The 13,707-nt window shown below is 44.2% G+C and overlaps 1 protein-coding gene across 3 annotated transcripts; it reads right to left on the bottom strand.

The window, feature by feature from the left end:
- Nucleotides 1–1,065: 1,065 nt before the first annotated feature.
- Nucleotides 1,066–11,632, bottom strand: LOC120808486 (adenylate cyclase type 8-like). Of its 3 annotated transcripts, none has more exons than XM_078093180.1 (21): nt 11,374–11,632; nt 10,146–10,369; nt 8,884–9,627; nt 8,282–8,431; nt 8,042–8,172; nt 7,811–7,922; nt 7,581–7,708; nt 7,311–7,469; nt 6,596–6,833; nt 6,343–6,513; nt 6,148–6,248; nt 5,636–5,837; nt 5,311–5,403; nt 4,964–5,124; nt 4,305–4,386; nt 4,005–4,163; nt 3,450–3,596; nt 3,210–3,302; nt 2,932–3,046; nt 2,625–2,827; nt 1,066–2,094 (listed from the first exon to the last, which is right to left on the bottom strand). In XM_078093180.1, the coding sequence occupies exons 1-21, from the start codon at nt 11,501–11,503 to the stop codon at nt 1,879–1,881; spliced, it is 3,759 nt and encodes a 1,252-aa protein (XP_077949306.1). In that variant the 5' UTR covers nt 11,504–11,632; the 3' UTR covers nt 1,066–1,878. The 3 variants fall into 3 exon arrangements, with proteins under 3 accessions (XP_077949306.1, XP_040017373.2, XP_077949307.1); XM_040161439.2 differs by having other exon boundaries at nt 11,360–11,629; XM_078093181.1 differs by lacking the exons at nt 1,066–2,094; nt 2,625–2,827; nt 2,932–3,046 and having other exon boundaries at nt 3,436–3,596.
- Between the last annotated feature and the right edge of the window lie 2,075 nt (nt 11,633–13,707).

Raw genomic sequence — 13,707 nt, forward strand, 5'->3', positions numbered from 1 at the left:
CCAGGTTCTAAACAAACAATCCAATACACACCCAAATCTGCAGACTATTAATCCTGGGTTTAGAAATCCCACTCGAAAATGTCAGCATTACTGTATATTTAAAATGATTTATAAAAGGCGAGTCCTGAATTTAACACTGATAGAACAAAGCATAACAGTGGGACACTGACTATTTTAGTATTTCATATGTATGTATGAAATTTAATGTAAAGGCCACTCTAAATGTAAAACTTGACTGGACGCACCCACATAACAGCTGACCGGCAGGATCCTTAAACTAAGTATTTTTACTAACAAATGACTTGTGAAAGGTTAATACAAAAAAAGAAATGAACCATAACAGTCTTAATTTGAGTCTAAATGGGTCTGGACTATAGAGGATTTAGGAAAAGCAAGATGGTGATAATCAACGTTTTCCCAGTGCTCATTTAGGGCCAATAGAAATCTTTGTGTTTATATCTAACAAGAAATATAAAAACAGTTGATCTTCCGGCCGGCGGGCCGACAGAACTGCTCCTGCCTTTGCAAACGCGGCGCTTATACTTGACCGGTGATCTGACAAATCAATCTACCAGAAAGAGCGAAGATGTTTGGCTGAATCCTCCCAGATGTCCCCAACCGGGCGTCAAATTATTGATCACGTTCGTTCGCGCGTTCTTTCAGAACTGGTGTTAATATACCAACTTACTTGATAGATTCCTCAGGAAGTCCCGTAGATGAGCCATTGCAACATTAAATGAACATAATAATTCACAGGAACAATATGTTTTTCATGTGAATGTGACAACATGCAGCATGCTATACACTAATGTGTATTATTACACAGGAAAACAACATTCCTGGTTTCAGCACACAGCAGGAGTGACATGGGAGGTGGTTTTGGCATCAAAGTTGCTTCAGCAGATGAACACTTAGAAACTCGCTGTTAGAAATCCGTCGGTAGTTAAGTAACGGAGAGCAGCAGTGTACCGAACTGAATCCCCTCATCCCATCTCCAAAAATCCAGAGTGACGCTGACATTAAAGTACCGTAACAGTGAGGAGCACATTGAAAACACTCATTCAATTCAATTCAATTCATTTTATTTTGTATAGCCCAAAATCGCAAATTACAAATTTGCCTCAGAGGGCTTTACAGTCTGTACACATACGACATCCTCTGTCCCGAAACCCTCCATCGGCACAGGAAAAACTCCCCACTCATGTACGGTACAATATAAAAGCAAGTAGAAATTCAGATTTATTATGTTGAATAAAATAAAACATGTCTCGGATAACATCCGCTTAGTGGAATTAATACGTCGACTGATGATATAAAACTTGAGCATTATGCATTTTCATGCAGTAAAAAAAGCACTAGTCAGCACGGTAGAGGCCATTGGGAAGTTTAAAAGAGGTCGAGCTGGTTGGTTTGAGGTATTTCCGTTCAGAGGACTTACCGTGTTCTTCTTCAAGCAAAAAAAAGCCACGTAATACTTATTAAACACTGTTTAGAATGATTAGTATACGTGAACAAATCTCTCTTCATACGCTGTAAATCAAACGTGTGATATCTTCAAGCCCAAAGCTGCTTGATTCTCTGGTTCCAGGCTACGAAAGAGAGTGTTTACAAATACTGATGTAACTTTTGTAGGTCATGGAAAGAACATATCAAAATGATAAATGTAGCTAGTACTTCCCCAACACGAAAATATATAATCTTTTGGGATGAGAGGTCATCGAGTAAACAGGAACGAAGGCTCACGAAGGATCTGGGTACCATCGGCCACGCCCTCTCCTTCGGTTTGTTTAACTTAGTTTAACTTAGTTTAACTTAGTCAAGGCAAAGCAGGAAAACAGCCACAGGAAGAAAAAAAATGCAACACGGCCGCCCCCCCCGTCAGCGCTTATGTCTGCGCGGGCTCAGACAGAACGCTCCGTTGGCCTCTCTCATCTTCTCCTTGTGCTGGGCCTGGAGCAGACCGAAGACCACCTCCGCCAGGGACATGCGTCCTCCCGTCCGCACCGCCAGGTGGGCGGCCGCCCCGCCGCGCGCCCTCTTGCTGCGCACGGTGCTGATGAAGTAGGTGCGGACTTTCCCCTGACACTCGCTCACCTGCAACGACGGCAGCGGTTCACTGAATGTGGCCCTCGGGGTTCCCTTTTCTTTCTTTTTTTGTTATTGTCGACATTCATTCACGAGTACGACCGCGGTGCTTCTGCACATCTACGCGTGTCACGCACTCGGGCGGCCTCCTGATCAGCGATGCGACTCGTTTATTCCTCTGTTGTTTCTTTTCACCAGTGGATGTCGCCTTTGTCCGACAACAAACGATTTGACCAAAGGCGTCAACCTCAGTTAAACCCTGTCTGCTACGAAACGGCACTCGGGAACGAAATTATAAGGCAACTCAAGTGCTTGTTTAGTTTTAGTGTGAAGTGTCATTCAATTGAAACAAAGCTAAAAAACAACTAAAGCGTTTAGTTCACATGGGGCCCCTGGGTAAATGAGCTATATGGATACAAAGCTTATCCACAACTAAATGTGTTTCCCTCAAGACGTACAGAGCACCAACAGCACCAACTCCGCTGATCATTACCCCAAAAGGGGGCTGGCGCCCTTCCAAAAGTCCACCTGCCACTCACCCCCTTGACAAAGATGTCTCCGCGCAGCTCCAAGACGAATCCCAATTTGGCCAGGATGGGGCGCGTGGCCTCGGGCACCTGGATGCGTCCGCTCACGCCCGTGGTGTCCATGCGGCTGGCCAGGTTCACCGTGGAGCCCCAGATGTCGTACTGCGGCTTGGTGGCGCCGATCACCCCGGCGATCACGGGCCCGTGGGCGATGCCTGTTGATCGGTGCGGCCCAGACGAGTAATGAACGCGCGTCAAATCGATGAGGGAGATGTTTGAACGAAGCATCCGTGGTTTTACGCGTGCTTGAGCGACCTACCAACGCGCAGCTGAAAGTTTTTGTCCGAGAGCCTGTTGATCTCCCTCAGGGTCTCCTGCATTGCCAGAGCAAACATGACCAGCTCACTCAGGTGGTTCCATTCATCCGTGGAGGCCTGAAGGAGACAGATAGTTGAGGGACACAAAGCTCTATAAATATATATATATATATATATATATATATATATATATATATATATATATATATATATATATATATCGCAGGCAGGTGCAGATGATGGAAGAAAACAGCAGAATATCCAGAAGAAAAAGTCCCACCTGTCTGTCGGGAGCTAAGCCCGAGGCTGCCATGTAGCAGCTCCCGATGGTCTTGATCTTCTCCACATAGTGGAAGAACGACTCCTCCAACAACTTGTGGAAAATGCAGAGAGGAAGCGCTTAGATCAATGTCATACATCACAGTAATGCATTATTTGTCCTAATGAGGCAGGTGGAGGAGTTATTCTAATGGGAATACCATAAATATATACAAACATATGTGTACTTTTATCATTTCACCTCATCAAAGCCAGCGATGATCTCGTTGAGAAGTCGCAGGCAGTCCACTCCTTCGTGTTTGATCTCTTTCTGCTCAAAGTACTCGTTGAATCCAGCGACGTAAGCAAACATGACACCGACTTCATTGTAGGACTGTGAGTAAAGCTCCTGGAAAGAAGATGATGTCATGCACTTTCATCTTTTACTTTTTCATCTCTTGGTTTCACAGGTGTATAGAAATGAATTAGTTCAGAACAACATTTAATCATCTATGCAAGACATCAACGCATGTCAATAAAGGACAATGAAATGTACAAATGTGTGTTAATGTTTGGGAAATAAAACGTAAAAAGTCCAAACAGGGAGTTTGACTCACCTTTCAAACAATAATTTGGAATAAAAAAGAAAAAATATGTACTTTACCACTATGTTAAAAACAGATAAATTGATTAACAACTGTCCCATCGGCATTTACATTTAAATAAACAGATATCATTTGGATATAGACTTGTTTTCCTCATGTTTTGTTCCTGCTCGGGTGGGAAGAGGTTGACGCAGTGATCATCTTTTCTGCACCTCATCATTCTTCCTCCGGTCCAGAAAATGTTGCGCCACATGCACCGGCAGGATGTTGTGTAAAAGACACTCGTTGTGCTCCCGCAGTTCTTTCATGTCCTCCACTTCCTGTTGGGCCTGTAGACGCCACAGGAAGTCCAGTCTGGCGGTGGCCTCCCACTGGGAAGTAAATGATGGGTAAAACGTTCAGAAGTCTCCTGCCTGTGTGCAACTTAATACTTAAACAGCGGAAATGCATTGCAAATAAGACGAGGAAACTACACTGAACAGGTGCTCAACACAGAGAAACGTCAACATTACCTGCCGTCCATTGTAGAAGACAGCAACAATAAACATGGCCATGAGAATGATGGAGATTCCTTTTATCCTGACATAGTGAGATCTGAGCAGAAGTAAATGTCCGGTGAAAGGTGGATAATAAAGATTAAAAAAACAAAGGATTTATTTTCATGACCTTTTTTGACATAATATATTCTAGATTATGTGTTTAGGAAATTCTGCACATCATCAAATATTAATGGTAATGATAATGGCATGGTAACATTATGCTTGCTACTACATTTATTTTAGAATTTTTTTATTTTATACTAATAAATGGAAAATGTTACTACTAATCTACCTAGTAGAATACAACTTATGTAGAGTTGCACCACATTGATAAACCCCAACACAAAAAGCATAATGTAATGTTGTATAAATGAACGTTTGTACCTTAAGTGATATTTAAAAATCGGGACTTCAATTTTAAGACTTTTATAATTCTACTTTACTGCATTTTATTATTGAAGTACTTCTCCACCACTGTACAAGTAAATATATACAAAGTCAACAACCAACACACTCCAAATAGCAGTAGTTGAATACTATGACATTTTTGATCCTAAGCAAAATAACTATAAACATCAAACCCAAAGTAGAAAAAACAAACTAGTGGTGGCCGGTGTATTTTTCGCGGCGACCTGTGCAGTGTATCATGGCGTGTTAGCGTGAGGAAGGCCAGGTGGATGAGGTAGGAGTAGACGGCCATCGCCAGCAGCAACACCGCCAGCTTCAGCAGAGAGTTTAGACGCAGGAACACGGCACAAGTCACCATGGCGATTACGCCACTCAATATAAAGACCTGTGGGTGAGTGGTTGAAGACAGCGAAGGAGAAAAGTATTTAGATGTCCTCACCGTCTTTATGGGTAAGAAACCTCAGATGCAAAAGGTGATCATGTTTAAATCAACACAAGGCCAAATGTTTACGTGGACAGACATTATTGTTGTCTTTTGTTAAGTGCAGATTTGAAGTGCGGCCCTCTTTACCTCCGGGTAAGAGCAGGCGGTGGGTGGAAGCGGGGCTGTGTTGGTTCTGTCCGTCGCGTCGGCCCCCCCTGTGTCTGCAAGAATGCACCACACCTGGAAACAGGAACACGGCCCAAAATATTCACATGAAAAAAAACTAAAAACTAAAAGAAAGAGTGTAGTAAAGTAACAGGAACATATTTATCATTTCAAAATACTGAATTGTATTTTGGGGATTTCATTCCATGGTGGTATAGTGACTATATATAGTTTGCTATAGAAAGGTAAAGCTGTAGCCGGGAGAGTGTGTGTGTAAAGTCAGGCGCTGTGTTGTTTAGCCTCTCACCATGTCCGTAGAGACCAGGCCAAAGTTGATGACGATGGCTGCGAGGGTGAGGAGGCTGCGCGCGCTGTTGTTCTCGTGGATCCAGCAGCACACTTCCTGCAGGGACGAAGGTGTGGATCTGAACTCTTCAGCCAGGGCCAACAGCAGCAGCAGCGTGTAGACAAACAGGAAGATGGAAAACTGGACGACAGCGGGGAACAGCCTGCAGTGGAGAACGAAGAGACGCGGGAAAGGAAGTAAAAGATAATCCAGGGGTAAAATGAAAAAGACAAGAGGATGAGCGTGAAATACATTTCAGTGAAGTGGGAATTTCACTTTTTTAAATCCTGCTCATATGACAAACAGGGCAGTACACTTTCATGACAACTGAAATATTTAGTCAGAAGAAGTTGAACGTTGATATTGCTCATTATCTTCATATAAAGACAAAAAAACATGGCTAATTTCACCTCAGGGTTTTTGTCATTCCAGTAAAACGACTAAATGTGTGTTCTTCGGTAGTGTCTCCCTACCTTGGTGCAGGAATTAGGGCCTGGGCAGCCATGAGAAAGAGGAACATGATGAAGGAGCAGACCAGGTTGGAGTTGAACATTTCATCCCTCATCTGGGAGAACTGGTAAAACCGAGAAAAAAAACCCATCAATTACATCACAGCATTCATTTATTTCCTCCCGCCAAACACCGTACCAAAACCAGCGCACGAGTACCTTGTCCTCGATGTGCGTGTCTTTGAACACCAGGGTCAGAGGGGTGATGTGCTCCCGGTGCATAATCTGGCTGCTTTGAACCTCGTTGGCGTGTTTTATGCGTTTGTTGATCTCCTTGGAGGTGGACTGCCATATGCTGGCCAGAGAGCCGTCCGTAAAGGAGGCCAGGATCTGCAGAGAACGATTAGAGCGATGTGAGGTTAATCAGGTAGCGAGGGCCCGGCGGACGCAAAGCGGTTGGGCAAACGCCTACACTGTTCAGGTCAATGGCGTTTCTGTCAAAAGGCAGCTTCGGGTTCCAGTTTTGACTGGTTTTCTGAACTTTGGGGGGCTCGGCACCACAACGTTTTCTATTTTCCTCCTGAGGGACGATGAGGAAGGTGTCAATGTTGTGTCTGAGCAGGAACTCGTTCCTGTCACGGCCGCGACCCGCTTCGGTCTCGTAGGTGCCTTCTAGACAGTCCAGGGTGGCCCTCGAGATGTGGATGCGTCTGGATGAGAGAGAACAGAAGAAGGGAAAGGGAAACAGTTTTGCAGCCTGACAACTATCAAGTTTGGGTTGTTACACTTTGCTCTGTTTACAATGTTTGAGTGTTTGGGATTTGGATCCGTGTCATAAACTGGGACCAGAAGGTCAATGCAAACACTTACCGTACCTTGTTTTTTTGATTTTGGTCATATTCTTTCAAATTGTCATGGCAAACAAATCTGAGATGAATGTAACAGTGGGATCTACATGAATTGAAGGTACTACCGAGAGACTCTAATTGTTGATTTTGGTGGTCCCACTGGACAAAAACCGGTGTCTGTCTGCAGTTGGCTGGGTGTGAGCTGAGTTATAACCAAAACAGCCAATCTTCTCATTTAGATCCATACTGAATAGTTTTATATGGTCTTTAAAGTTCCTCACAGTAACTTTTCTAAACAGTTTTTGTGGTAATCCAGGAAAAGATCGCATGGTCTCTCACCCTGGAATGCCTCCGGCTTCCAGCATGTTGGCGATGCTCACGTCCCAGGACCAGACGTCAAACTGCCATTTCTGCAGGCCCAGCACCCCACACAGGACGGAGCCCGAGTGGATCCCAATCCTCATGTCCATGTCAAAGTTCAGCTGATTCCGCATATACCTTGGTAGTAAAGCGACACGTCGGACTAATTATTGACGGCTTTAGTACATTTTCTTTGCCTAAGTGGTGAATTGGTGAAGTAAACAAGAACTGCAGTGAGTTAAGACTGACTGAATGGTGTTGATCATGTCCAGGCCCAACTCAACACAATGGCGGGCGTGGGCACGCTGTGGCTCAGGGACCCCTGACACGCAGTAGTAACAGTCTCCCAGTATCTTTATCCGCAGGCAGTGGTGCTCCTGTGATGTTAAAGGTTCCAGGTACCAGGGAAAAGACAAAAGAAGATGTTAATAGAATAGGAAATATATGTTGTTTCTTAAAAAATGAGTTGGAGTTCTCACATCTGCGAGTCGGTCAAAGCGTCCAAAGAGCTCGTTTAAGGTTCGGACCAGGTCCTGGGCCGACAGGTTCATGGACAACAAGGTGAAGCCCTTGATGTCTGCAAAAAGAATGCTGCAAAGACGAGAGAAAGAGAAAAGAATACAAACACACATAGAAATTGTAACAGCAAATCTTGTTGGGGTTTTTTGGTGCCACTAATAAGATAAGTATGTGTATAGTTGTGTGCGTACCTGACGTCTTTGTACTGGTGGATGTAGATCTTGTGCAACTCTTGAGGGTTAAGTTCATCTTCTAAAGAGATCATGTCACCAATCATCTCCAAGGCAACAAAACGAGGCAGGATCGACAGCACCAGACGCTCCTATGTGGCAACAACGACAAAAAACTCACTTATTTGACTGTGTATGGTTTAACACATTAAGCATATTCCTCCATATGCCTTATAGTCCAACCCATGGCCGTCACTGGACCTGTCTCTGGTTCTCCTGCTCGAGTTTGAGGCGACCCTCAATGCAGCGTCGCGTCTCCAGGAAGACTTGTCTTTGGGCGTGGTCTGTCAGGTAGTGGATGAACAAGCCGGCTGTGTTCATTCCAAGGTACAGCAGGCCTTTGGCAAACACCTGCATCCGAGGGGCATTTGGCGTTCATGAAATTCATCTCACCCCGTTGCGTGTGGGGTAAGAAGAGGAAATTAAATAATAACTGGGGTCTACTTCTTTTAATTAACTTGAGGGACTTCAGGGGGAAATGTAATTTGCGTGCTTGTAGGTAACATCTGGGGCTGTAAATGGGAGTAATAATTACAAACAACCTAGAACGTTGTTTCCCTTAATGGAAATAGAACATGCAAGTTCAGTAAGATTAAATGGATAAACGTGGCTTTCTGTGCAAAAGAGGCCGGTACACTCGAGAGCTTTAAAATATGGGCATGTCCGAGAAATGGGTTCATAGACAGACATATCATCTTTATAAAGTGCAGGTTCTTCTAGTTCCTCAGGGTCTGATGAATATGATCTATATCAGATGTTAAAATATAGTCCAGTTATTAATACAATAATGCTATTGATGCTACCTTTCTCAAAAGCACGGCGTCATCGTAGCAGCTCAGGATCTCCACCAGCAGGTGCAGCACCGAGGTGGTGGTGCCGGCGCACATGGCCCACAGCAGAGGCAGCGGCAGCAGCGTGTATGTGGCGAACAACGCAAACAACACGTACCATGTCGGGTCTTCCTCCAGTCCATAGGCCAGTCCTCCCAGTACCTGCGTGGTCTGCGACAACCAGCAGGCAAGGCTAGCGTAGTGAAGCTGCCGCGGGGACATGGAATCTTTCCAGGTCAACACCACGATGCACAGCGCCACCGCTAGCACCATGAAAAGGCCCGTCAGGCAGCCTCGCACAGTGTCTGTGACCGCCTCGGGCACCATTGCAAGGTACAGGACCAATATGTGCAACTTGGCCAAGGTATCGATTATATTACTGATGGCTAGAGAGTTCCGTCTTTGGCATGAGTAGTGTTGCTGGTAGAGTTTCTCCAAATCACGAGACTTAAAGGTGTGCCTCAGGCTGGGTATGTACACTCCACGAACAGTGTGGCCCCAGTCCACGAAGAAGTCGGCATCGCTGGCGTACTCGTGCAAAGAACCCCGGGCACTCTGATGGGTGCTGGTGGAGGAGCGGGACTGGGGAGGCTGCACTCTGAGCGTAGACGAGCGGCGCTTCGTGACCCCGCGGGACGCCTTGTTGCGGATTTGCCTGTTGATCTCCTCCATGTAGGTGTCCGTCACGAAGATTTTGCTCGCTGGCTCCACACCCACCTGTCAAACACAGACATCTCTTTACTGATCCTCAAACCGTTTGTTTAAATGATATTTAGGTTGGTCGGGAAATGGCTTTATGGTGGAAAGCAAACCAGTTAGCTAACAATCATCACTGAACTTTGCTTTTGGAGCGTACCCATGCAGAGAGTGTAATGTTTATTTATTCAGATCTTGAGACACGTTCATTCTGTCTGATTTAAGCTTCCATGCCAGAGAAATAACAACCCAAGAAAATGGATAATATTATAGGAAATATGTAAAAAAAAATAGAAAACAAAAGAATAGAAACTATTAAGGTGCATTTGATTGCAGATGTGTCTGCCAGATGTGTCTGCCACTATCAAGAGAGGACAAACACAGAGTTGGACTCTCACTCGGTCACGGAGGCACCGACTCACACGGTCACACATCACCGATCACACAACCTCTCCCCAGGCTTACACCTGGCAGCGATAATTCCAGTTCCACAAATCTGTGCAACAAATCTGCCGATGTCAGCGGGGATGATGGATCACCTGGGCACTGAGCTCCTGCTGGATCATGATGTGTTTTACAGCGTTCTGCCAGAGCCTCTTTTTCCGCCTCAGGCCGGGGGACAGGCTCGCGGCCACGCAGGGCGGCTCCCGCAGCTCCATGGGGGAGACCTGTGTCGTCTCAGAGAAGGTCACCATGGCGACGACCTCAGCTAACCTCATTTGTTGGTGTCGGATCAGGAGGAGGCAGCAGCCTGGAGCGAGAGCTGTGTCACACGTTGATGGTGGAAAAAAAAGAAAAAAGAAAAGATGTCAGATTTGCTTTTCTCACAATATTAACGTGGTCGTTCTCAAAAGGACGCTCCGCCATTTTAAGGTACGACTCAGGATGTGCAAAATATCCACATAACGTCTTCTGTGACTTTGGAGAAGCTTTGTCTTTGTAACCCTGATGATGTCATAAGGATGTCATCAGGATTATCTAAGGCTGAGTTTGGAGGCACATTTATACCTAAACGTTTCACCCACAAGTTAGAAGGATGTGGGTGTTCTAATGAATCATCAGCTTTCGAGTTGCACTTTGGGAAATGTTGGATCCGGGGTATCTGGAGAACGAAGCAAAATGAGGACATTTCAAGCTAAGCTGATTTCTATAATCTTTTCAATTTTACGATTTTTGAATCTGGATTCAAAAAAAAAAAAAGAAAGTAAAAACACATCATTTGCTAAATCGAGCTAAATACCATAATTTGAATCTTCACTATTTTGCCAGTGTGCAAAAGATAATTGTTTTGACCGACTTCATGGCTCTTGCTTTCCTTAAAAGGGTTTAAGCACACAAACACATAGTCATCAGCAAATGATGATTATGTGGACAGAAGCGGTTTATGCTGCACACGTTCAGCTTGTTGGGAAGAGCCACCTGGTTGCCTGCATGTGATGATGCGGCGTGTGCCAGGAGAAAGGCAGATCACCAACGAATCATCCGGTGGACAGATTTAGATTAGATTTAGAACTCTGCTGGCTGATGCAGTTCAGCTTCTCCCCGTCCGTCTGGGTCTAAAAGCTGCTGTCCCAACGACTCGCAGTCCTCCGTCAGCCACCCGGTCGTCTCAGATGGGATATGATGAAAAACTTCCCATCAGAGCATCTAAAAATATTCACCTTGTGAGTGAATGCGTTAATGTGGCAGCATCTCCAGTTACACTCGATGTATAAAGAACAATATCACAATCACGCTTGTGGCCACAACTGACCTGTATTCTTTTACATTTTGTGTATCCACTCGTCATGTCCAGCATTTTCCGCGGGATACATTCGTCCAGTCCGTCATATTCCACTTGTGCCGGATCCATTGCAGATAAATTGCACGCAAATCTGAACATTAAGGCGTAATCCATGAAAGGAGAAAATGAAAGTTGACTGTGATTTAGACTCCAAACAAAAGCAGAGAAAAGGGGGGGGACAAAGATCCGCCCACGACCTTCCGGCTGGATTGTGGGTCATCGCCACGACTGTTTTGAAAGGAAGTCAGCTCGGCCACCGAGCAGAGATGGAGGAGCGATGGAGTGCAAAGAGGATTAGTAAGTCAGCAGACACTCTGACTGCACTGCAAAGCTGAGATCGTTGGAACCGAGGCGACGGAATGAAAAATGCAACAATCTCAACCTTTGGCCGAGTCGACCACATCGTTTAAGAGCAGTGATGACCTTTTAAATTAAACAGCATTTAGAGCAGTGCTTTTTCACATCTTTCTTTTTCATTGACCCTATACTCTCATTACGCCGGCATCACTGGAATTGAAAGCTAAATTGCTGTCCCCTTATTGCTTTTGCGGACTTAGTTATGTCAGTATTCTAAAGTGCAATAGAGCCATAAGGTGAACAGATAAAAAACATTCCCCTTAAAGCTTAGGAACTCAGGCAGAAGGACGCTGAATTATCCGCCACCTGGTTTCAGCAGCCTGGGGGGATTCAACAGCAAACAGAAGATAATAAAACCGCCTTCACTAAAGTACTAAAGTAACTCATTTCAGGTGCTTCTTTGTGACTGACCAACATTACAGAAGAATATATGCGTACATGTTTTATTGGGTTTTATACACCGGCGGGCTTTGGGATATTATTAAAGGAACAAATGTGACATATTAATATGATGAAGACCACCAAAATCTGGAGCTGAGGATGTTGATTTGAATCCAGACCTTATAAAAAGGCTGTTTCCATATCGTTGGCACGGCTTAACACAAGTTCCATTTGAAGACAAATTGAAGCTATTTGACAGACATGTGTCTTATGTGTCTGGTCTTACGGATGTTAACTCTCTGTACTACATATGAAATTAATTGGACGATATCTACCTTCTCCCATTCAAAAACAATTACTTTAGCTGGACAGTGGATGATTGATGGAATATTTTCTCCACGTGCTTTCAGAAAATACTCTAAAAAAGAAGCGTACAGTATATCAGGCTGGTTAATGTTAGCGAGAACTAACATGTGTAAACAATGCACAAATGTTCCGATAATCTCGAGGCATTAGGTATTGTATTGTATTGTATCAGCATTTTGTGGTGTACATTTTTCTTGACATTTTGTTGTGTTGATTCCGAGTTGTTATTGCATCCCATAAGTTTACCTTCAACAAATGCAATGGATGATTCCATTCAGAGTCACTTGGTACAGTTAAGTACTGACCTAGTAACGGCATTCTCTTGTTTGCCGTTTCAAACATGGCAGAGCCGCAACACGGCGATAAATTACGCTGAACAACATACTCAAAGTAACCAGAAATGAAAATATGAAGAACAAGTAACAGGTGTGTTGGAAAAGACAAACAAACCTCACAGCTGATGATAAAGAGCACAGGCTATAGTCTATCAACCTACGGTTGTAAGCTGTTTAAAGATTTTGAAACTGGCTTTGCTAATTTGGTCGAGGACCTTAAGGCTGATCTAATGAGCCACCATCTGTCAAACCACGATTGCGTAACTCAGACCATTCTCGCTGATTACTGTACATCTAAAATAGGTCACCAGGTCTAAGGCAACTAGTTATGTGGTGCAATAACACATAACGCACATCAACACACCTCGATGAGGCTTGGACGGTTCGCACAAAAGAAAGCACGTTTGAATATGTTTGATGAGATGGCACTGTTACAAGAAACAATTAGATTATTCCGATGTGACATAGCATCATGTTCACGATGAGCAATTCAAGATGTTTCTAACTTTAGACTTTAAAATGTTTGCGGATAAGATGACACTTGGACCGCCTTGGAGGCCGAGTTGTGCTGTAAACTGCAAAGGTGACATGTCATGTACACCAATTAAGATTGAATGACCTTCGAAATGTTTGGGTTTTAGGTCATTTCATATGACCTCCATTAAAACAGTAAATTGACAACTATATATCAGATTCTCCTGACTCATTACTGTCACCAAGTGGTAGAAACAAAGTCTTCCTGAAGCGGGATGTCCCATCCTGACATAAAGGCTACAGACTACTGATTTTAAATATGTTTCATGTTGTTAGCTATTACAGCTGAATTGCCTTTTGGAATCAGCAATATTTAATTTGCATTGATTCCTGCATCACTTTTGG

This window comes from Gasterosteus aculeatus, chromosome 18, assembly GCF_964276395.1.
Source record: "Gasterosteus aculeatus chromosome 18, fGasAcu3.hap1.1, whole genome shotgun sequence".
NCBI lineage: Eukaryota > Metazoa > Chordata > Actinopteri > Perciformes > Gasterosteidae > Gasterosteus > Gasterosteus aculeatus.